This window comes from Megalops cyprinoides, chromosome 1 (genome assembly GCF_013368585.1).
Source record: "Megalops cyprinoides isolate fMegCyp1 chromosome 1, fMegCyp1.pri, whole genome shotgun sequence".
In the NCBI taxonomy this organism is placed as follows: domain Eukaryota; kingdom Metazoa; phylum Chordata; class Actinopteri; order Elopiformes; family Megalopidae; genus Megalops; species Megalops cyprinoides.
Window position 1 is genome coordinate 30,264,839 of NC_050583.1, and position 25,852 is coordinate 30,290,690.

Here is a 25,852-nt window from a genome sequence, read left to right on the forward strand (position 1 = left end):
AGTCTCAGCGGGAAAGACTCGCGCTGGTAATCAGCCGCAGCTTTTGACAGATTGTACTGTTAACAGAGCGCCTGGAAGCAAACAGCATCGTCCCAATGAACACTCTTTGGGTAGTGAACACTCTTACAAATGGCAACTGTGCTGAATTTAAGGGAATGAATGAGCATTTAATGATGAGCATTTATAAAGCTGTATCTCCTACCAGTGACACAGAGAAATATTTAGACTCTAAATAATGATAATGTAATGTGAGACTTCTCTGTGTTGCTCAAGTTGTTTTAAAAGCAACTGACTCATTCCGAGCATGGAGTGCTATGTCATGACACCCACTTTTTCAGAAAGGTGAAGCTAAGCTACAAATCAGATTCAGAGAGAGATCCTCTTTTGTTAACGCTCTGGTTTGGTGTTAAGTCGGTGATGCCAAAAGGATTAATAGGACGCGTCATGACAACGGGAGCGATCGTTCTTAGTGTTTTAAATTTAAAAAAATGAGAGAATGTCTCCGTGCCCTTGCCAGCGTGTGAACATGACTCCCTTCCCAAGCATGAATTGTTAAAGCAGCGAGCCACACTTCGCTGTGCTTGGGGTTTGGATTGCTGTTCGTTCTTTAACCTCTTTCATTAACCGAAGACCCCTTAAACGCGCCTGTCTCTCCGGGGACAAAGGGAATCTATGAGTGTAGCAGGCACACTAAATAATTGATAGATTACTTGGCAGTGGTCCTGTGTTGGGAGTCCAAGAGAAGTTAAAATCTAAATGTTTACTCGTGGATCAATGTTCCTCGGCAGAGATAGCTGTATTTTGCCAAAGCAGGGGGTTTTTCTAGTGTGAGTGGATGCAGTCTCACTCACCGACCGGTCTTGCTTGAGTGCCTATGCATGTAATTAACTTTTCACATTTTTTTCTTCCTCTCTTGTTTTTTTTTCTGAAATGAAATTATACTGTAATACAAATATGGTTTTTAAATGAGACACCACACTTAAAAGGAGAAGGCAATGAAAGACCTAAAGCAACACACACAATCTATATTAGGCAAGAAATTGGAAAGCCACTATCACAACCGGCTCCATTTGTGTTGTAGGAAATCAATGAAGAACTAAAATATTGAGATCTTCGGAAAATTAATGCAGAAATTAAAATGAGGTGTTGAAGCATGTGAATCTACTCTTTGATGTAGTCTTTGAAGACATGCATAAATATGGTACTTGAATCGAACTCGTGGGCTTTTCAGCTTTTTATAACTTTCAAAAGCTGTGAAGATATTCACTTGTCACTGAGAATATGCCGACATGATGGGACGATCCAAAACAAAAGCACAAAAAAGGAGTAAACAAGCTGACAAAGCCCAATAAAACATAAACCAGCAGCTGTCAATCCTCAGGATGAAAGTCTTTTTTTAGAGGATTTTTAGAGGTCGGTTCAGTTTGGTCACTTGTACATTGGCTGCATGTTGGTGAGCATTACTTGCATTTAGCTTGCTTTGGTTTTAAACCAGAACATAGTGAATCTATTGGCCTGGACTCAATTAAAAAAAAAATGCAAGTCATCTAAAAAAAAAAAAAGTACCAGAATAGTTTAGCACTGCATCACAATGAAGCAGGCTTACTTTTTCTGAGCAGCGGAAAATTATGGCGCGAGGAAGCTGAATCTCACAGCCAATGATCGCAATTCTCATAAAGTGATTAACACTATGCATGGTATCCAAGTTACCATCCATGCCCTCTTCAACTTACCAAGAACTGATTGTTAAGTTTACTATTAACATTAATACTTTAAAACACATACTTGCTAAAACACCAAAAACAAACAAACAAAAAATATTTGTGAAAAAAATACAAGTAATAATTAAATGGATCCTAATCTGCATTTAGATCGTGCACATTAGATGAATGCCACAGAATATCTGATACACTGGATATGTTAATATCATCTTGTTTACGAGAGCACCATACTTCATGCATCTGTTCTCCACTGTTTGTCGCAATGTTAACCATGTGCGTGTCATAAAAAAAACAATAAGAAAACCTGTCCTTTGCTAATACAGTTGCATAAGCCAAATAGGCTGCGAGATTTGTTCAGCTGTCATTGCTTACAGACAACACAGCTCTCTGTGAACATTTGCGTTGTTTAACACATCTTGGTTCCATTGCTATAACTCCTGCAGTTTATTTCAGCAATTTCATTTTCACCTACAAGTGAGAAACTTAGTTACCAATGACAGGCTTGTGGACCCTGTGGGGGACACATTGGTTCCTTGGTAGGAAGAAACACTGAAGCAGCTGCTGTCTATTAGATTGCAAAAACACTTGGAACAGTGGGTATAACTAGCTGTGGTATAACTAGCTGTTATCGGAGCACTGCATAGAGCCTAAATTGCCTTGACCAAAGGATTTTTTCCCCCAAAAACTAGCATGCCCACATGCCCATATTGCTGTCTAAAGTAAGATTAGGGATGTATTTGGAAAACTTTTGCAATAAAAACCCTCAGGCAGCATATTTTTTAAAAAAACTATCCTGTTTGACTCATTAGTCACCAATGGAGGGTTGCTGCTTATGCCTTATGCCAATATCAATCAATTTTGATATCAATATGAAAATCTAAGTGCAGTCTTGGGACTGCTGGCCCAAGTGGTCGTTCGTTTGGCCTGCCTTGGTTGCAGCCAGCCATTTTACTCAGGCATAGACATACACTACAACAGTGTTGAGAATCTGCTAGTATTGTGTGTTGTTGTTAATGGTTAACGTCTATGGTTAGAAGGAAAGATACACCACAGCATTGCCACCAAATTATTAAACTATAACTGAAAATGCATCTGTCTGGAATACTACCACCTACATAATTTTAAAAGGGAAATTCTAATGTAAACTGTTGAAATGGATTTGATGCTCTCCTATTCATTTTACATCAAACAAAATTTGTCTACACTTAAATTGCCTAAATACTGAGGACAAGAGAGGGAAACAATTACACTAATTAAATGCTTTAATCCTGTAACACAGCATAAGCCAGGTGTGATTTCACATTCCTCAATAATTTTTTTTCCTCTTTAAGCCTTTTGAAAGTGGTAATATGATACATTTTATGAAAGGGTTACAGTGGAAACATTAAAGTTTGAGACAGACAAAGGGATTATCTGGACAGAAGCTGTCAACTGCTCTATAAAAAGGTCCCACCTATTTTCAAGGCACAACTTTTCTTGTTCCCTAAATTTCGTGGCCTTGTGAGCATAACACTGAGTTGACTGAATATGGTTAATCTTATGTATTTTTGATTGAATAGCATATTCCTTTAAAGCAGCTTGGTGGTTTTGATTGAATTCAGCCTACTGTGACTTTAAAGGTGGTAATAGTTCTTCCATGAAAAAAGCCCTTTGTACATCAATTTCCTGGATCCTAGATCCTTGAAAATACTGCACCATATAAAGTATGAAAGCTCAGATGAGTTTTTTTTTGCTGTTCTGAACAAAACAACACGGTTCCCTTATAGAATCATGGGGACAACTCTATGGAGACATGGAAAAGAAGGCACCATATGTCTCTGTGCTGAACTCTTTCCCTTTCCTCCCTGTTGGCAGGGAATAGACTCAACTCTCCGACAAGATGACTACTATTCGTATATAATGTGTTGTGACAGAATTCATTTCGTATGCAGTTTCTGGGGCCCTCTAAGAGCATGTTTCAAATTCACATTAGCAAAGCAGTCTGAAAATCAAATAATAGGTGGCAAATAATTCACAGGCATGCTAGAGACGCTCGGAGAGACCCCCTCGTTTCACCGTCATGGCTCCACAGGTCGATGCTGCGCGGCTCTATGCTTGACTGAATGTGGCAAATATGAAACAGCCGTGCCATGGAGGCGGCTCGTCGGGCCGGTCTGAAATATCTCGGCCATCTGATAATTGGATCATAGTAAAAAATCACGGTAAAACACTTGTCAGGGGTGTTAAGCCATGCTTTAAAAATGCAATCTGACAAAATCACAACAAAATACCCTGACCTCACATGTCCAATCCTGGTGGAGACTAGGAAGCAAAATCCTGAATAAACTGGGAGAACAATGTCGGAGACTAACAGGATTGGCAAAGCTTTAGAGGAAGAGCTGCTAGCAATCCCATCTGATAGATTAAAAAAAAAGGCTGTATCTATAGGAATTCTTTTGGAGATTACAGCATGTCAAGATATTAAATTTGTCCATCAAAGTCGTTTCTTGTGTTTTAAGCCTTTAAATAAATCCCCAGGCAGCCCGGTGCACAGGAGAGGAATGCAGTGCAGGCAGACTGTGGAGCACGTGCTGGGCTCGCTACTGCTCCTCTCGCCGGGCAATAACGCACATCCCGCCATTACTTGGGGATATTAATAGAATTATCGCCTGTGCAGTCAGAACTTTACATTGTGCTAAGAAATACCATGCCAGGAGAAGCAATAAGGGGTGAGCAGGAGCCTCCACGCAGCACGTCTTGGGAGCATCAGAGGTGTGAAGAATAATTAGAAGTCCTCACATTGTGGGGAAAACAGGTCCCAGAGGCGGGCGAAAGGTTCTCTCTCTTAAGTGGCAGCTAGAAGTTTTCTGCCTCTATTCGATAGCTGGGTCGTCAGAGGGAGGGGCCCCGCTCTCCCTCCGCCCGTGCTTTAAGGAGAGAGAGGAGAAACCAATAATTTGATCCTATCCACCAGGGATCTGCTCAACTCGGCTCATTAGTTTTCTGTGTTGACAGGCAATGTCATGTTGCATCCTTTAGCCCCGCCAGTTTCATCTTCCTCCCCAGAATGTCAAAAAAGCCCAGAATGAGATTCAGAATGCATTACTAAAAAACATATTTCTTTCCATGGCCCCCCTAGCCCTTTTATTCTCCACAAGTCTTTGAGAGACGTGCGCCTATTTATATATTTATTTTATCTTCCGACAACTGATTCCCCGCTCCTAGTGCCATGCATCTTCTTGCCAGCCGTGCTTTGGCTGGGTCTAATACACACATTAATTGAACCGAACACAGCCCCCCACGCACGGAACGCAGAGCCGGGTGCCTGGCTCTGTTTGATGTGGCAGGTCACAGCTTCACACCTCTTAATGAGCTGATCCCAGGGTTTTGTCCTTATCACACTCTTAAAAAGGATTCCAACAGGTTTGGGTCTGGAGAGTGTTTGTATTGTGCCTCTTCGAGAGAAAAAGGAAAACAAACTGCTGGAGTATTCGGCGCAGTCTTACGGTCTCGGATCCGTCTCGTCTCTCTGGCTGACGCCAAAATGGAGGCTTGATTTTCCTGAGCTCTTCGCCAACGGTTGAGGATTAGTCATGCGTTTATCATTTTTACAACTTAAAGAGCACCTGCTGATGTGCGGTGCGTTCATGCTGTGGGGTGTCAGCGCTTGCCAGTCAAGTATCTGCACAACAGGAGCCAAGAGCGTGAACGCACCCTGCGATCAAGCGCATGGATCAAAGCTAAAGCGTGTGAGATGGGAACATGCACGGGAAGAGAGTTCTGGGAACTTGTAGTTTCAAAAGTCAAGGCCAAACAGCAGAACTTTTTTCTCAGCCAGCAGAGGGTGCTGAAAGAGAGAGCTGACGTTCTAACATCACTTCGGTTTCGAGCGTGAAGCGGACTCTGGACAGCCGATTTTATTATTAAGGCTGGACAGCTTTCGGACAAAAGGAAGAGAGCACACAAAGGGAATGATCTGGGACTTGATGCCCTTGGTTTTCTCACAATGTCTTACCAAGAGGTCCTCGATTCTTCTTGCTTACTGTCCGGCAGCAGGGGAAAAGAGGGGGGGGGGGGAGAGAAAACAGCAAATTCTGTGACTTTTTGTCAGACATGATGATACAGATCTGTGTTCAATTTGTAGTCTATACCATTACTGCAGCTGTAAAGAATGATTTGACAGATTTGGCTTTATACAAACCAAAGAAAAACAGAGAAACCATAGTGACAGGGAGAGAGTGTACTCATTTGTTTAATTACTAATATGTAGTTCCTCTATGATTAATGAAAACATGAGAAATACCTATACATTTAGATGTACAAGGGTTAGAATCCCTAAAACAAATATCTAGGAATTACAAAATAATTCCATCTGTGGAAAACATGGCAAAGGTGTTCCGCTCTAATCAAACCATACTTAACACAAAACCTACAACAGTAAATCAATTCAACCACGTCAGCATCCAGACAATGACCCCAAATCTATACCCGACCGATTTACATTCTGAGCCGCATCAACTCCGCTCGAAACATATTGGAAATTGAACCAGAAGGAATCTGACAATTTGCAGCCATGCTTTATTTGCAAATTTGATTCCTTTACCTGAATGTGTGTGGTGGCCTTAATTTCGACAGTGTCGTTCCACATCAGCTCAGCTGAAGCGGAAGCGGCTGATATATGCAACGCTGCGCCCAAAATGCTGCCCCATGAATTAAACCGTTTGATGGGCGCCAGAGGGGAGGCCACATTCCTGCCAAAACAGAGCTGCTGAAGTCATGAAACATTCAGCCCTCCAGAGCAAAGGCAGCGAGTCCATTCTGCAGGACACTGCAATGTGCAGTGGAGCAGATGAATCGCGCCAAAACTCAACACAGAGCTCTGAAAACATGCGTCCACGAACATTTACATGGCACTTTCAGCCATGCTGAACAGTACCGACGTCGGCTCTCATCCAGTATTGGGTCACTGCATGTGGGTCAGACATGGAGCTGTGCTGTAGCCATGAATCTGGTGTATCTGTGGTTTACCAGAGTCTGAGAGACCTTGGCATGGGTTGGGGGCCGCACATTTTCGTATACTCACTGAAACTCACTGAATGAACCCTACTTCAAGATGACAAGAAATAAAGGAAGAAATACACAACGCAGCAACTGCAGAATCAAGAGACAACAAGATATGCTGTAGGAAGTAAATGGTCGCAAAATAAATGGCATAATCAAACAAAACAACAAATCAGAGCCTAAAGGTCACTGCCATTTAAAAAAAAAAGGCGCAGGCCTATTAACAGATGATGAATGAGAAACCCTAGGGAGGAGTGAACAGAGTAAGAGTAATGAGAGACAAGGTACCAAGGGAGAGGTTGACTGAAAACACACAGTGCAAAGACATCAGAAGTTTCATTGCAGTGACAGATGAGCATTCAAGCACTTCCCGAGGAGATCGGTTTTAAAGAGCATCAGGTAACAGCAAAACGTGGTATGCAAAAAAACATGTCATACTGATGCTTCCCCCCTAAATTACTCATATATACTATGTTGTACAAACTGACTGTACATTGACTGAGTGTGCATGCATGGGGAAACGGAGTCGGCAGCATGCCCTGTGGGCGAGTAACAGAGAAATAAAGCAGAGGGATAGCGGTCCCTTGTTATTCTGAGCACTCTATTGACATCCTGAGTAACAGCATGCTAAACGCAGAGCTACTCCGGGCCAAAGGATCCCATCACCGCATTGCAGGAGGCAGATCTAACTGAGAGGTGCGCAAGAGGTCACAGACACGGCAAATAAAGACAGAGTGCCCGTTCACTCCCGAGCCGCCGCAGCGACTGCCACTCCGGCATGCGCACGCGCGTCCCACCGGGGTTTACCCTGTCACTGCTGTTTTTCGGGCCGAGGGGGAGGAGGGCTGATGTGCCGCGCTGTTCCCTCAGATCCCCAGTCGCGCCTCCTGCCCCCAGAGGGGGTCTCTGCTGGAGCCGGTGCGCTCTCAGACTGCATTTGCAGCCCACCTACATAAACACAGCTGTACAGCAGCCAGCGTCCTGGGAATGTGTGCTCACAGCAGCCTGCCCCAACCCCCCCCCCCCCCCCCCGGCCGCTCATTCGTATTCATGTATTCCGCCTTGTTTATTCGCTTGCCTCTCCCCTGCGAGGTGCCCGGGCTGCGGGAGAGGACGGTGCCCGGTCGCGCCGTGCCCCGGCTCGGCCCGCTCCGCTCGCGGGGACGGTGCTCCCGGTCAGGTGGGTGGAGGCAGAAGAGCGCGTCGGCGTGCGCTTCGATTTCAGACAAACCGGAGCGCAGTCGGTTGTGTTAAGCCTGTTATCGCCGTACTGCAAGTCCAGCGTCCTGCGCGTTACTCCCGATCTACTGCCCAACCCAGAGCGGCCGTGCCCACCTTGAGCAGTCTGTCGAAGCCGGTGCTATAGGCAAACTGAAGGCGGACACAGCTCTGTTTAGTGCAGGCGTTATCGTGGAAAACGAATGGGAGCCTGACTGATGAACCTCTGAGCGTTCGGTGAGCAGAAGCAGGCTTTTGTTTCTGATCTCTGCTTACTGACTGTGAAACACACAGCGCTAATTCAATGGACCTTTTCTTGTTCTGAGACCACTGGGGTAAGCCATTTCGAGCTACTGGCGCCCTTTTTTTCTATAAAAAATATGTTCGTCCAGCACAAGGCAGTGGAATAATTACATAGCATTGTGCTCCACCACACTTTGAAATTCATATTTACACATGCAATTTTGCTGCTCTGCAGATTGGCAGAAAGGCAGTGATTCAAAGTGATGGCAGACAGTGCTGCATTCTTTGTGATTTCCCAGAATGAATATGTGACCTTGGCTTGGCCCATTACAACTGACAATTAAACCTTTCCTTTATAATTCGCTGCAGCACCACTTTTTTGACTGAGGGACATAATAGTATTATTTCTATTAACGGAATCTTCATGATAGACACATAATAGCCATCTGTTGTAACTGGTGTATTTCAGAACACAAAACAACTTTTTTATTTATTTGAGACTAATATGAATAAATAAACACAGCACAATATTTTCAGAGGCATTTCACTGTCATGTCTAACAGAGACTTCGCCAAAGGCTAGCCAGGGTCCCTGCTGTATATATCAGACCCAATCCAAGCCCAACAGTTTTAATAATCAGCCAACAGAGGTAAATAAATTAACAGGCACAGGGTCAAATGGGATAGAATTATCCTGCAACACTACACCTTATTCAACGTACCTGCAATCGATCCAGTCTGTCAGTCAGCTCAGACTCGTGCACACACTAATAATACAATTGTACTGTATGTTCTGCAAAATGCAGGGCTGCCAGTTAATTTACCATAAACATATTCACTCTAGACTAAATCATTGAATAACATCCTCTGGCCAAAGACACATTCCCCCTCTCGAGAGTGCACAGTCCATGTATTTTTAAATGTGGTCTGAGATTGGAACAGACAAAAAGAGCATGGAATAATGATTTAAGCAGGGTATTGTTCAGCTGTAAAAATATTGGCAGCCTGCAAAGCACCATATTAGCAAAGTGCAAGAAAGGAGAATAATGAATGATGTGTATAGGGCTCATTAAAAATGGAAACTGTCTCAACTTCCTGTTGCTCTGGGTTCACGTCTTCTGCACCGACGACCTCCGCTCCTCTTCATTTAGTATTCTTACTGCATGCCCTCCCCTCTCTGACTGACACCTCTACCTCTGTTATGCAGCAGATTGCTCAAAAGGTACAGGGGCACACACACACGTGTGCACAGACAAACGCACACACACACACATGGGGCTGTTTCTTAGTTTATTCTCCTGCTTCTGATTGAGGATCCATAATATCGAACTCCGCAGCAACAGAAATAGCCAAAACATTCGCAAATCTTTATTTCAAGTGCAGAGTGAGCACTAATCTCAGAAATAAGCTGTTAACGTCATCTTGAATGTGCCTCTCTCACACAAAACGGCAAGTGATCCACACTGAAGGTTATTTTCTGACATCTTATATTAAAAAGAGAGGATATGTTGGGCTGGATAAAGGCACTGTTTTCCCACCACACTGACACCTGTTGACCTTTCCAATTTGCCATGTCAATCACCCTAACAAAGGACCTGCTAGCTGCTCCCAAATGTCACAGCATTTTGACATTTCACCCGTTTACCGTCTCAAACAACATGGTAATTCAGATTTTTTTGTGCTATTCGGCTTGAATAGAAGCAGTTTGGAAAACTCCTTTTGATTTTTTTCAGGTTTCTGTGGTTCAGCGCTAAAACCCAGCGAAACAAAAACAAAGCAAAACTGTGAAGACACACATCCAAGCAATAAAACAACTTAAAATTCATTCCTTTCTCCCTTAAAAAGAATACGGCCTCCTGTTGAAATCCCAGGGTGTTAATAAAAGATGACCTCAGAATGTAAATAACTCTGCTCATACATAATAATTAAACGCCGCATGTGTTACAGTGTAAGACACACACAGGCGCCCTCGTCCTCATTGTTCTACCATTATCTAGAAAGGCTTAAACAGTTCCAATCCATAACGCTTCTTAAAGCCAATTAAAATATATGCTCCCTCCACCTACATCCCGTGGAAGGACGTCTCGATATAATGTAGTGAACGTAAGATAAACTTAACTCATTCTCAGACAACATGCAGTAAGGCAGGCAGAAGCTATTCTGGCTCAGCAGGTCCTTACCGAGGACCTCAACCTTCTTCACCATCACAGAATAAATTAAAGACATTTTCCCTTAAAAGGAGGCCAGAGGAGCACTCTTTAAATAGACACAGTATCTCAAAGGGCAGAACGCCAAGACAGTGTTGTTTCAGTTTTCACGTGGTATTTGTAGTGCCGCTTTTGGGATGCCAATACTTAACATCTCCCCAAAGCTGAACTTCTCCTATGGACAGTAAGAGTGATTCTCACTGTCCTTGTTGGGCAATGTATGACAAAGGAAAACTATTCCTAAAGCGGTCATGCAAAATGGAATGAGAAACATAATGCAAAATAAAATGACGTTGGCAAAATAACACTAACACCCAGAAAAACAAATAAGCATACACGCAAGAGGCACAAAGAGACTGAAATGTCTGCATCACCAGTACTGTCTGCACGTGAACTCCCTGATTTTTCAGGTAGTTATGTAGCACCTATTTTACATTTACACCACATTTACATTCATACATTCATTTTGTTTTGCATTTTGCAGTTTTTGTTTGCTGTGTGTGAATTTTGACCTTCTGACAATATAATTACGGAGAGATTACGATTCACACAAGCTGCACTTAATTCAGACTGAGGTACACTTAAAGCAGTTGGTCCAAACGATAAAAAAATGAATAAAATGATAAACATCCAAACAACCAAAGAAACAACTGTCCATAGTCTGGGGTTCTCTGTGCTGTTACTCTGGCAATGGCCTTTACGGTCATTGAAGGAGACATGTTCCACGTTCCCCTGTAGCTGCTGTGTGCCTGAGGCCTCCAGTCAGCACTGACAGGTGACTTTTTGCTCTAGGGTATGAAGGTGGAGCCTTGTTTGGCCACATTTATACCAAGCAAGGCAACACTTATGGCATACACTGCTGCTGATCTGTCCTGCTTTAAGTCTAATTATGCTGTAGTTACACTGGTAAATTTCAACCGTGTCAGTCCAAAGCATGACTTTCATGCAACTGTGCAGCCAAGATGTACCAACGGTGAGGCAGCCTGCTTTAGGTAAGCGGTTCTCTGTTTCCAGCTGGAATGCACCACACCTGATCCTTGTTTATTCCTGTCTTTCAGGATTTACTTGGTTCTTATTTCTCAACTGATTTTATTTGCTTTCTACAAACTATCCAGCTCTACCCTCAGGAACATTTTTTTTCCACAAGACCAGGCCATGCAGCGAATAAGATTTAAGATTCATGGATTTCTTCCCACATTGTTCTGTAGCGCTGAGCAGACCGGCCAACTATCAGACAGGGCACACACATAATCCCGTGCAGATATTGGAGAGGCTTCAGTCGAGATGTAAACACACTTGTCAGGCATTTGGACCTATGAATAAAGACATATATTAATATTGCATTCATCAACATAACAAATACTGAAGATATGTGTAGGCTGAACAAAGTCTATTAGTGTACCACCTAGAATGTCTCCCGAAGCCAAGGCAAGCACTGGTCTCTCCCATGCCTGTCACAATACCGCTGCACAAATAATAGAAAACCATTACAAAACAAAACATCCATTAACCCTAGCACACAATACAAGGAACGGGTCACATAAAATACATGTTTTAATCAAACCAGGACATATGAAAGGAGAACCACATGACTGCTATACACTGGCAACTTGGTGTGCTCTCTGTTGGCGTGCCTGAACTCCTTAGACAGGTAGAAGACGTACTGCACCAGCAGCGACTACTGTGGGAAAGTAGTGCAACTCTACAACAGGGCTCAATATTAGTGGATGCCCAGTTGCCCAGGGCAACCAAATCTCACTGATCAAGAGGTTTTGGCAACCATTAGATGTCACCTGTTTTCCCATTTTTGGCAACCCAAAAATGTATTCAAAAACTGCAAACTATTTTTCCTCTTCCCCTCTTAAACTGTTTCCCCTTTCATTCCCTTGCAATGTCACCAAACCTTTACAATATAATCTCTCACCACTGCAGAACATCCACCATTAAAATGTTATCTCCTGGCCTCCTTAAAACCCAACTATATATTAAAAATATGGTGGCATTCATAAGATCATATGAATCCCATGTGTGAAGTTCTTGTAATTGCTTAATCTAGTGATTCTGTACTTAACAGGACTGCTGCCAATCAATACATGAACACTGCGAATGGAGCAACCTACATATCCGTATAACATGTATATCTATATATCTGCCTGCCTATGTGCTGTGTATCACTCTTGACTCACACACATTAACTTGCAGTACTCCACCTTGTCGTCAGACAAACAAAAAGTCCAGCCACACATTTTATTCTGTAGATGTTACCGTATCAAAAGTATTTCATTAGAGGAGTAGCATTTCGATTGCGTTGCCTTGGTCGTTTTGAGGTTGAATTGCGTCAACTGAACTGAGCTACTATCAGTAGTAAGCAAGCTAGCTGACAAGTGTGAGTATAGTTAGCTGCTTCCCAAAGAGAGAGGCGGCAGGGAATTATTGAGTGTATCAGCATGTAGTGTGAAGAGGTGAAATAATTTTATTTAGCCCCCTAACTTGGTTTTACATCTAGCCAACTGGCTTGCTAGCTACCTCTTATTAAACTTGGTTCCACCACTGCTGATTTTTGACAAAAATGTGCACATATTGATAAAATGATTTATAGTCAAATAATGTTTCTAGTAGGGAAAGCACTACACACATGTTGTGTTTTTCCATTCATATAGGCTAAAAACAAAGCAACATAGCATAAGTATACAGCATCCCCTTGTTAATGTTATAGGCAGTTTCCACCTTGTGAACTTGAACTGTATTGTAAAGAAGCAATTTGAACTTGAAGAGAGAACTCTACAAGCCTCCAATTTTCTTCCCCTGAAATGGCCTCGAGATGGTTGGATATTATTATTTTATAGCTTCTAAAGTGTGATGAGCCCAAAGAGAATGAGCCAAAGTTTGGATGCACTTATACTGCAATAAAAAGGACAATAAAAATTGACAGCTGAACTTGACCATATAGCTGAAACAAATTCAGTTGAGCATTTTCTTGTCAGCAATTTACTGTGGCAAAGGGGTTGGGGTCAACCAGCCGGGAAATGACATTTCATAGTAAGCGTCAAGCCCTGTACAATATACAGTGCAGACTGTTTTATTTCCTAAATTGCTTAATTGAGTGCACACTAGTCAAAGCTAAGGGCAAAAATGAAATTTAAAAAATAATACATAATAATGTAAAATACTTATTGCATGTCCCTAGCACAGCTACAGGTAATTACTTTCTCAATATCCACACCTTGGAACCTGGCTCTCCCATTGTAAGATCTGTTTGTACTAGGCATGGGCTATACAGATTAAAAGGCCAGAATATGATGGATAATTTCAAGACATATCCTGACTTGAAAAGTTTACAAAAATCTGAGGAATCCCTAAGATGATGTGGAGAGACTCCTTTGCCTTGATCACTTACTGCTTAATGGGAAAACTTCTGCCTTAAACACTTCCTTGATTTTAATTTGGCACCTGGCTGTATTAAATTAAATTGTATTCACTCTGATGGAGGGAAAGAATACACATTATTAAATCAAGGCAGGCCCAAAAGCGAGAACAACAGCTGCATTCTGACTAATTAATCAATTTAACACATTTATCAGAAATAGTGACAAACAGCATTCATTTGACAAATCATTTCTTGAAGTTCTGCATAGAACCCCCCCAAACCTCAGGCCTGACAAGTCCATTAAAAAAAGAGAAGACATTAAATGACAATTATATGACTACTTAGCAAGACAAACACAATAACACTCAGTCACAAAAAGTGTGTCAGTGCAGACAGTGTACACATGTGTACCTTTATTTAATGCCAATGCCCATTAAATAAAAGGCCGCCTTATACCAAAAACATAGATCATAAATAAAATACAACAACAGTATCTGAAAGTTACATCTATTCATTCAAAGTTTAGAACAGGGTTCTGTCGTTCGCCTTAGAGTTAACTATTGCCGGAAGGATATAAAGGAAAACACTTAGGAAGCTTTCCATTCATCATAATCACACTGAGCAAGCACACAAACCATCACTCTGGAAGAATGGTATCTTGTTTATGAAAAGAAATCTGTTGGGAAAAGAGACAAGCTAAATAAATGAAGCCAGTTCTGGCTGCTCTCCTTAAAAAAACAATGTGTAATTAAGAAATGATAAGTCCCATCTCAAATGGTCTTCTGCCATATGTCTGGGATCATGCTCTGTTTCCCACTACAGAAACAATGAATGCCTGCCTTGCCGAGGAGGTCTGGGACTGCTGGAAATGAATAATTGCTGGCCGTGTCAAGCGCTTGAGGAAAAGATATGTGGAGCTCTCACATCTGGGTTTCTTTTCCCAATTAAATGAAACGGCTTTATTGTACATCCAGGTTCCGGAAGATGTGGACAAATACAAACTGATCTGCGGATATTCAACATTTTGAACAAAAACTGAAGCATGAAATCAGCTCATTTTTCTCCAAGAGATCTGATGGTAAGGTTGTGACGATGTCTTTCTCTTGCTTTATCAAATGGCAATGTGAACTGTCACAAGTTTCAGCTAAAAATACTGACTGTGAACATGTCACGAACACGTCAAATAATATTTTCTGTCGTGAGAAGCAAAAAAAAAAAAAACTTTGATGAGACTAGGGATACGTCATGGTTACGACAGAACTAAGACCAAATTCTGACACGTTTCAACATATAGCATATTGCACACTTCCATCCAGTGACTCATGCTTAGAAAACTCCTTGCTCTTTGTGGTGAAAGCTTCAAAGTCCTGTTAATACCCCCCCTGTATGTGATTCAGTAACATCAGTACTTTAGGTCCAACTGGCCCTGTGAACAACATTATGATTGTGGTTTCTTTTCTTTCTCTTTCACAGTTACAACCCTCTGTGGGAGGATTACATAAAGTATTGAGAGACATACAGAGACCCCTGATCTTCACTTGCACCCTTCTTTCACTGTTTTTTTTATCTGTAGTGATTCTTTTAATTCCCTTTTAGCAAAACGGTAATGACCCTGTACCTTACTCAAGCTGCCACATGGAGATACAGTATCGCTTGTGTGCATCAGCAGCTCCTGGCAGCTGCTTACAAAGGCTACATGTGTAGAATGCACAGGGCTCTGATTGGACGAGGACACTGTCCTGAACAGTGACTCTTCACTGAGAAGGAGCAGTCCTGGCAGAGTGGCGTTTCCTTTCAGGGGAAAGATGACGGAACATCAGGGCCCCCAAAAAAGAGATAACACAAAACCCACCACCTGAAAAAACAACTCCAGGCAATGCAGCCCCTGCTCCATCTTCTGTTCGCCTGTGCTGGGCACTGTATCCACGACTCTTACTGGGTCTTTAGGGATTTTTTTTTTTCTCTGAGTGAATTTTCACTTGCACTAGTAAGCGCTCCAGGGGATTTCCGAAATCTCGGTTTTACAGGAGTGTTTAGCTGAAGGATATGCTTTCTCCGAGGACATCCTCTAAGAGACGTGTTTAATTAAACAGCCTTTGTTTCACTATTACTAATTTGCAACAAAAATCAGCAGCTCATAATGACGAGCAGGTCTGGAACATGGGCTGTGAATGTGCTGAAATGCCTCGCAAGCAGCCAAGGGTTCCCTGCAGATTACTCCACAAAAGTTGCAATCTTTGTTTCCCTCCTTCCTTCCTCGAACGCCTCTTGTTAGGGTTGAGGTATCCTCGAGGCGAGGGTCAGGAAACAATTTTCTGGTCTCTTAGGGAGGTAGACGCTTGGGCGGTCAGCTCCTCGTCATGAAAGCAGGAGCACAATTAACACTTCTCCTGCTGCGAGCAGGAATCTGTGGTCTCAGCTACCTTGGCGCAGTTCGGGCATCAAACAGGCGCATGTCCTCCTGCAAGTTCCTGCCAAAAAAGCGCTGAACGACGCCACTTTCAGAGCGGGGAGCAGTCAGAGGTGCAATACCCACTGGTGTTCACCCTCAAATTGAAAAATCAGCTCCTGTAATTTAGCGGCCACACAAGCAATTGTGTGGAAAATAAGGGTTAGCTTTCTTTTTAAAGGGATCTACACAGCACACAAGGTAAAATAGGGCTCTCTGTTTACGAAAACTGGAAACATTCCCTGTCAATTAAATGACACTTTACAAAATAAACACAAATATATGTCAGCAAAAAGCACGTCCTGCATGTATAAGGGATCTTTGTGTTGTGATTATCTGATGTAAATATTAACAAATTTACTTTTTTTACAGAAAAACTACAGGCATGCATGTATCCTCCCCATGTATTAATTTCACAGACTTAACATGATGTAAAGGACATTCTCAAAACAACACCAACTCAGAGTAACTTCCTCAGGAGAACACCTTATCATCATTATCATCATTCTTCCATTGCTCACAGCAAGTCCATATGTTTATTTATGGATTTAAAAACCGTCACTCAATACCTAGTTTCAATAAATCCATACATCTGCAGCACAGTCACCTCAAAGTCTCTCTAGCATCACTGGAGTGCTATATGGCTGTGGAACGTTAAACCAATGGCACAAATGCTGTTTGCAAAAAAGTCAACAGCTCAGGAAACCCACATTTTGATTATTATTGCTGCAGTTGCCTTGGAATGGCAGTGAACTGCAAAATACCAATAATATAAATGTAAGTGCTTCTCAATAGTCAATGCATTAATATCCATTGTCTCAAAGACCATTATGAAATGGCTTTCTGCAATTTCCCACTAAAGTAATGCAGGCAGGCTAGTTTAATGACAGATCTAGAGTCCTATGGACAGAATACAAAAAGGGAGACTCAGAGAATAGGTGCCTTCAGTACTCCAGATTCTCCTATCACATCCATTTCATAGGAGATCATAAAACCCACAAGAGTACAAATAATGTGTTCTGTCTCGCCTTCAATTACCAACAAGTGGACTTGCGAAGGCCGAAAAACAAGGCAAGCTAAGGCCTGCCCTTAGCAACACTGCACTCTGAAGCCTGCCAACCACACAATCGCAGTTTATGAGGAGCACATTGACAGAGAGCGCTTACTATTCTGACATGACCTTGCCATTACTAATGCAGCCTAAAGGCTTTTGCAATTAAACCAGCAGCAATCTGTAATTACTGTGTCGACTATGCGCAATACTTAAAATGCAGAGAACAGGGGTGGGGGTTACTTCCTAATTTCCCACTTTATGAAATTAAATGGGTGTATAGGCATAACCATTAGCTTTCCCTGCATATGATGCGATAATAATTCTCACACAATAAAAGGAATGAAGGAAATAAACTCGACCCAGTGAATGTAAGGTATTGATAAGCAATAAAGGTGTAAAATGAGTCTGAGTTGTGCATGAGTGCAGTGCATGTATCGGTCCCTTTCTCACAGCAGATACAACACCACCTGAAATGTAGCCTCACAATTTCTTTGCAAAAATCTAATTACATCATCACAGAACACCATCAGGTTCCAGTGTTGCTGTAGACACAATAACAGCAATTTCATACCAAAAGATAATCTCTTCACTGGTGCATGTGCTTGTCAGTGCTATTAAAGGTCTTACAGACCTCATACATCAGGCCACATCCGATCATCCACAATGACACTTGAGGGGAGGCAGTTCTGAATTCCAAGAAGCAAGTGAGGATATTCAAGGTGGAAAAACAGTGATGATAATGAAACCATAAAGCCACTCTGCATCTGAACCACCCTAAATTGTCACTGAAGCTTCCTCCTTGTACCATAGGTAATTGTTTTGTCACATTTCACCCATCCTGAACCTTCTGTCACATTTCACCCATCCTGAACCTTTATAGTTATCATGCTGACAAACAGAGAGACAGACACAGGGACAGGCAAACTCGTAAGGACTATAGCACAAGGTCTGCTTCATCTTCAACTGTGACAGAGAATTAGACGAAATCCTGGCTCTGTGTGTGCATCTATACAGCCTCCCTGAGCTAATATTCAAGGCACACCTTTGTGAAACCACTGCAATTAACTTCAGAAGATTAATCTCTAACATTTCAGGATGCCTGGCAGCAACATCCCAACAATACAAATGATTATAGCAGAATTAGTATATTATCTGTTATTGAAACATACAGACTATTACTCAGGGTCACATCCGATAGCTGTATTAGCCTGGTAGGCAATACCCCTTGCAATTGCTCTGAGTTGCAGATTCCTCTCCTATGCTGTGTATAATAGCGTTATGCAACCTGCATGGTTTAATAAGAAAACAGGAGGAAAGGAACACCTGCCAAGCTATTTACTGTTCAGCCCCTCAAAGGCAGCTATCTCAGAACTGGACCACCTACTGCAAGGCACGCACGTGCTCGCCAAATCAATAGCCGAATCCACACGCTCCCAACTTCAGAGGATTCCGTTTAATTCATTTCAATGATGACTGCGTGTGGATAAAATAACTTTTTTTTCCTATTGGTGCTCCTGCAAGTTTTGAAATTGTTTCGATGACAATAAAGCCAGGGGAAGACTGTGGGGAGGCATTGCTGAAGTGATTGCGGGCTCTTCCCATACAAAAGACAAGGTTCACTGCACGCATTGACCCCTTTAAGAGCACAGCCAGGGACTACTTGGCCTGGAGGAGCTTTCTTTTAAGTCTATCTTTCAACTGTATGGAAATGTGAAATGGGATCTAAGGATAGGGTATCTGAGGGACAGAGAGTGTCCTCCGGGCTCCAGAGCTTTAGGCCCAGAGTGGGCTGGTGGGCTGGTGAGCAGATAACGTCCTCCCTCCACGGTCGGGAAGTACGGAAGCTGAAGAAATCTGAAGGTCATTTCAATCATGGGAATGCTCTATGAAGTCCCTTCAAGGTCCTCTCTCGTTTCCGATTACCTCCGCCATTCTGACCCATCCCTGAAGGCCTTTAAGGGTTGTATATCTAATGGAAGCTGAATGTATTTGGATTTGGCTCCTCCTTAGCTAGAGCACAGAGTATAGCACCAAGCCCTAAAGCACCTCTCCTACTGCATACACCTAGATAAAGCAGTGAGGGCCCTGAAAGCAATTTACCGTATGAATGGGTAAAATGAACACAATCCTGTACACGTTCCACATGGGGGTCATTAGGAGAATCCCAGACACTTTGCCACGCCGGCAGAACCAACAGCAACACATTTACCGCTGATAAGTGAGTCGCGTTGAAGAATGGGAATCCTGCCCAAACGTGCAGCCGGAGTCCTTCTGCGCCACACAAAACATATATATTCATCTCGGCATCTGCGCTCCTGAAGAGGGACACATTTAAAAGCCCTGCCGAGGTTTACTGAAATTAAATTTTCTTTATCATCGTTTCCAGGCTCTGCAGATGTATTTAGTTCCAAAATATCCCACCTGAATGCGTCCCTATTAACCGAGCCACCACGCTACGGATAGGCCCGCAGCTGTACAGAGACGCATGGGAGTCCTGGGCTTTCTCCAGCGCACACAAAGAGGCCTACCGGCACCAATCCTACTCATTTTTTCCCCCCTTTAAAGGCCTTTTGTTAACAATTCCATTTGTGGTAACAGAATAATTACACAATTCACCAGGGCAGAAGGTCTTATCTGCTGGTGGAGATTTACATAGAGAGCTCATGCACACACCCCAGTGAGATGCTACGCGGCAACCCAGACAAAAAAAAGCACACCTGCCGATTTTTACTCCTTTCATCGTAGCCAGCACCTCCGCTGGCCCCTTAGCCTCTTCTAATTTTGAAAATGTATATAAACCCCTATTGTTTCTGGTGTTCTTGCTGATTCCATACCTCCAAAAGCAGAGAAAATAAAGGCTTGTACACTCCTTGCACAAACAGCAACCTTAAGTAACTCTGCTGTCTGGCTGCCAGCCATGAAATCAGACCTGGTGGGATGCACTGCGGTTATGCAGAGAGGGTGGCATCCACATGTGAGGAGCACAACACACTACAATGAAACTTGCGAGAAAGCTCTTCTTTTAGTGAGATACCCACAAATATTCTCCATGTTTATTTTTATATCAGACATTCATGAGCATCCAGATCTCACACGCTCAGTAGTCCCTTTACTTCATAAATACAAGCTTGTGCTTTATCAGTTATTGCCATGCATTATTAGGGAGTGGGAAGCCAACTTCCCCGCTATGGAATACACAACTGGAGGCTGATATCAGAGCAAAGTTGTTCTTTTTTTCCCCGCCACTGCATGCAAGATAACACTGCAGCTACTCAATCCTGACCTAGTTAAATCTGCCTTAACATTCTCTAAAATATGATCAGCATGTTTAACAAGGTTAAAAAATGACTTAGTCACACTTAATAAAATGCCTTTGATTTATTCATTTCTACTCATTTCCTCTTGCTGAGATTCAATTACAATGTACATTTGTACTGCATTTGTACTGTACGCCAGAATCCTCTGAGGCGCACCTCATTGATCTCCGTTGCTGGCATTCAGAAGTCATAGACTTCGGACCTGCTTGATTTGCATTTGAAAAACACACAACATATTTTCACCATCTCTCTGTAATAAATACCACGCCTTTCACATGCTTCAGATTAAAAAGTGATATTATTTTCTGGCTTCAGGTTGTTGGGTTGTGAACTGAATACTGTTTACTTTACAGGGTAAGTCAAGATGATTATCTTTTCTGAGAAGTAATATGTTAATGAGTTAGCTGATAGCATTGTCGGGTTTCCTGTCCTAAATGAATAATCATGTGATCTCCGGGATAAGCCCTCTTTGACTTGATAATTTTCATACACTACTCTGTATATAGTATTCTCACAATGATGGGATCAGATAAATCCCAAAGATAACTTTGGATGATTTGATGAAAAGGAGTTATAAGGAGAATAAAGCTTCACACATCTCCTGATTAAAGTGTTGACACGTACTTATCTGAGCTCAGCTATGTTACATTAACCATGACTGCAGGTGACAGAGTTTTACTTGGTAAATATCAGAGGGGTTACAGTGAGCCAGCAGGTTAAGGGACTGGACTTGTAACCAGAAGGCGGCAGGTTCAATTCTCCGGTTTAGAACCGTCAATCTCCCTGGGCAAAATATACTTAACCAAATTGCTTCAGTGATAACCCAGCTGAATGCATGGATAATATAGAAAATATAAGTTCTCCTGTATAAGGGCCTCTCAATAAGAAGAACAATATTAGACAGACATGTAGTCCTTATGGCAGCCAATAACAGGGAGACAAGCAAATACCCGTTAAGCACATTACATATCACAGCCTCAAAAACCACTAACTGCATTTTCCTCTTTTCAAGGGTTCTGTTCAAATTATGGGTGACAAGTTATCAAATCACAGATATTGCAAACTAAATACATTCTCTCTGGGGACAAATACATGGAAAATATAGCCAATTAAAGGCAGCAATGAATGTCAGGGACGGGACCTGCAGTATAACTGCAGAGATAATTTAATACTCTAAACACCTGCTCAAGACTAACATCTGGCTCAGAGAAACCAGAAAGGGAAACAAACAAACAATAATAAAAGAAAAGGAAGACATTATCAAGGTAAAGGAGGCAACTCTTGCAATTTTTTTTCCTCCGCAAGTGAGCTTTAAAGCAACCGACATTAAAATCATCCTTGGTCCCTTGGGATAGCTTTCTGTGCAGGAAACCACCGTTTGTTTGAGTCTAATCTGCCACCAGGAAGAGCCTTATGAAAAGTTTATGGAGGTGTTCATGAAATCTTAACAATGTGATTTACATCTTAAAGTATTCGACATGCTGTACTTGTCTTCCCCCTCCTCCCTCTACGCTCCGGATGCGCCGTCTGTTTCCGCCCCGACACGCAGCCGGTCCCGAGTGCAGAGCCCCGGCTCTCTCCACGTCACCTCGTGGCACGCGCTGCTTCCCGGCCGAGAGTCACCGCGGGTCCTCCCTGTGGTGCACACCTAAACCAGGAGCTCCACCAGCTCTGCCGAATGATGGAGGTCCTCAGGGCCAGACTACCTGGGGCAGCTTCTCTGTGAACTGATTCATTACCAGAACCACTGCTATTCCCATGACATGATAATTCCACCATTCTGACATATAACGGCATTGTGCCTAAGTTGAATTCCCCCCCCCCCCCCCCCCATTGAAAAGGACTGCAGTTGAGTAAACTGCTGTGCACTCAAGATCAGCTTATAGAGTTTTTTCTTTCATCGGTGGGTGATTTATTTGTACCCACCCTGACCCCCAATCCCTCTACAATTTCCTGCGCTCCCCAACAATGATCAAACTGGCCTTGGAGGCAGAACACACAAGGTCTAGACTTCTTTGAACTCTGAAATTCAATGGAAATCTATTTCTTTTAAATCAACATGCCGACATGGATGGGCTGGAAGATGTCTCTACTGTATTTAATAGACAGACTCATTTAGAAAAGAACAACCACACAATGTTTTGGGATTTGAGACAAGGGACTTGGCAGTGCTTCTGGAAGAGCGACGTCTCATCAATATTTCATATGCATCTGGCTCCCATTTTGGTTTTAATTTCATTTTTCATTTACAGTGTAATTCTTTGTATTTCTCATCAAAATACCAAACTCCATTGACAGCTTGACAGAAGGCAACATAATCCATATCAAAGTGAGACCAGTTTTACACGCTGTCCAAACTGTCAACTGGAAAACAAATATATGAGAAGGCAAATATGTAGGCCAATACCCTGGGTGTGAGGAACAATGTGTGTCTACAAAGATTGCCAAAGCATTTCTTTAGCTCCATCCACATACACTTAACCTTGGTACAGACAGCCTTGAGGAAAAACAGAGCCCTGATCACCACAATGATCACACAGGCAGTCCCCTTCACCTTGCAATCTGGTCCACATTCACAGCATTTCTTAAAATACTGCCATGACTGTTATACAAAACAAAACCCTTACCTGCAATGAGGGAGAGGCTGAGTAGTGAGAACAATGATGAAGAAAAGAGGTTTTTGTGAAAGCAGGAAAGCAAAAAAAAAAACCCATTGTAGGTGTTGCCTTAGTTTGAGCTTGTTGAGTTCAGTTTGTTGTTCTCATTCAGTGAACTTGTGACGGGGAGTTGAGGAGGATTTTATTTATTGTCCTCTATGAGTGTGTATGCTGTCTTGCTCACCCTGTGGCCTAAATAAACACCTGTCTGACGACCGTGATTTGCCTCTTGCTGATCTCCATATGCAGTCATTGCCTAATGTCACACAATGCATATTTATCATAGGTTACTTCAGCTACATCATGCTGCTACATTTAAATGTACACACACACACACACACACACACACACACACACAAAACTATATAGTGTATTAATATCTTATGAATATTGTCTTAATCCCCCATTTATCTTTTTGTGATATATTCTATTTCTGTCTGTAGGAATATATGATTAATTTCCTGACAATCTAGCATATGGTGAGGTTTGCAAAAATGTGTGAAACCATAAAAAAAGTGAACTTCCTGTACCAAATATCCATTTTGGGTAAGAGTTCGGAGGAAAACACAGCATTAGAAGCTTTTAACTCAAGCTCCTTATTGCTGCCTGTTTTCTAACAAAAACATGTTGTTGGCTCGATGCGGTTTACTCCAAATGACAGGGATGGAGGGAAGTTTGGATGAGAGAATTATGAACCTTTGTGAAGTATAAAAACTATGCATTGGTAATATGGTTGGGATAAGACAGATGACAGATTGCCCCATCTGCTCTGCTGAGTGGGGACACAAGTGCGTCCTCAGCACAAGGAAGAGGTGGTAACAGGGACAGGATGAAAGGTGAGCATGCAAAATGAAATTGAGATCGAGATCTCTCCTGGCAGTGCAGCTGAAGCCGTGCCACTTGACCGAGAACAAAACTGGGGGCTGTCCACATTCTTATTGCAATTTCCCCTCTCCCCCTAAGCCTACGGGCAGCCTCTCCATGCCCTCCGAAAGAAACCTTAGCGCTTCCTGGTTGCACCTACGCTCTTTTAAGTTCCCGTTGAAATATTCACAAGACAATATGCTCCTAAAGAGCCAAAGTACATCCCCAACATCTGTGAACAGAGTTGTTCACTCTCTCCTCAAAGACAACGAGCCTCCACTTGCTCGCAGCCAGCCGACTTGCTAAATACTGCATGGCCCTCCATTGGGAGCTGGTTGCCTTTCCACTTCCCTGGGCAAAGTTTTACTCAACCTCCCAGAGTCCTGTTTGATCACTGTTGCAAAAACTGTTTGATCACTGTCTAAACTTGCTGCCATTTCTTTTTCCCAGAGTACAGAGAGAGAGAGAGTTGGGAAGACAGAGTTCTTGTTCTCCATAGCCAATCATGGCCCCTGGCTTTGAAATTCTAAAGAAACAAGGCTGAGCTGCAGAGAGAGAGGAGTCACAGCTTCCCATTCACAGATCTGTGAGCACTGTTTCAGGATTCCCACATCCAGCCCACAGGCATTTCATCAGGCACAATTCATCCTACTTCATGACTTTGAAACACACTGACCAGCACAAGTAAAGTTTACTGAAGTAAAATGCCTTTTTTTTTCTAAAAACCCATGAGTTGGAAATCAATGAGGGCGTAGCTCCCAAACCTGCCATGGCTGGTTTACCATAGCGGACCGTGATTCCAGCAGAGAGAAATGGGCTAATAGTACACACCCAGCTGCTTGTATAAATGAGATCATTAGTATCAGCAAATAATGACTGAGTAGGTTAGTCTAATGCTATTTCCTTTCTAATACCTCAAAAGTCACTGCATGTTATATTTAACGAGATGTTCTGGCCAGTTCATGTCTGGTTCCAATTTAGACTAATGGTCCGAATCAAGAGCTCCGAAGTGGAATTTACGCCAGGCGGTCACCATGCTGCTGAGTCTCAGAGCACCACAAACATACAGAAATAAACAGAACAGGGCAACAAACCTGACACAAAAACTTACGTGTCAGGAGGATGTGGGGGGGGGGGGAGCAAGCTTGTCTCGTTCCCTCATTTAAACCGTTCCCGCTCTCAATTTCTGCGTGTTATCATTGTATTAATCCCAGCGGTGGGCTCAACATCTCGGCGGGGACTTGTCTGCACCGCACATCTTTTTCAAACAACAAAGTTTGTTGACAGAGACGGTGGAGCAGGGACATGAAAGTGCCAAAAACTGCGGCAGCAAAACAGCGCTCAACTTCCCCCACAACTGGAGGAGACTCCCCTCGCCGTCTCCTCGTGGCGACGCACGCTGGCTCCGCCGTGCCGCAACCGGGAGCTATCTTTGCTGCACCTGACAGGGAGCTACTTCAGGCTAGGAGTGACTCACAGTCAAATTGATGAGCTGAAAAAAAATCATTGCAATCTCAAGGATTCAGGTTTCCAAAGAACGACAAGATTTAATTAAAGCACAAAATTTTCTCCTGCAACTCCTACGGGTTGCAGGCGTCCATTAAAGGTGTAACTTTTGACTGCTCTACTCCCCCAGTACCACTGTTGCCTCCTGAATGGAGAAAATAAATATCTCATCTGTATAATGGGCAATGCCGCAAGCAGGTTTTGTGAGGA

General features: G+C 42.7%; 1 protein-coding gene across 2 annotated transcripts in view; it reads right to left on the bottom strand.

The window, feature by feature from the left end:
- The window catches only part of sdk1b (sidekick cell adhesion molecule 1b), a 314,207-nt gene that overhangs the window by 86,380 nt on the left and 201,975 nt on the right, over positions 1-25,852 (bottom strand). The window contains exon 7 of one of the 2 annotated variants that reach the window (XM_036528191.1): positions 5,716-5,742. The exons of the other annotated variant lie outside the window; for it this stretch is intronic. Within the exon in view, the coding sequence (XP_036384084.1) occupies positions 5,716-5,742 (27 nt within the window). The remainder of the gene's footprint in view (positions 1-5,715; positions 5,743-25,852) is intronic. 2 annotated transcript variants of the gene reach the window in all.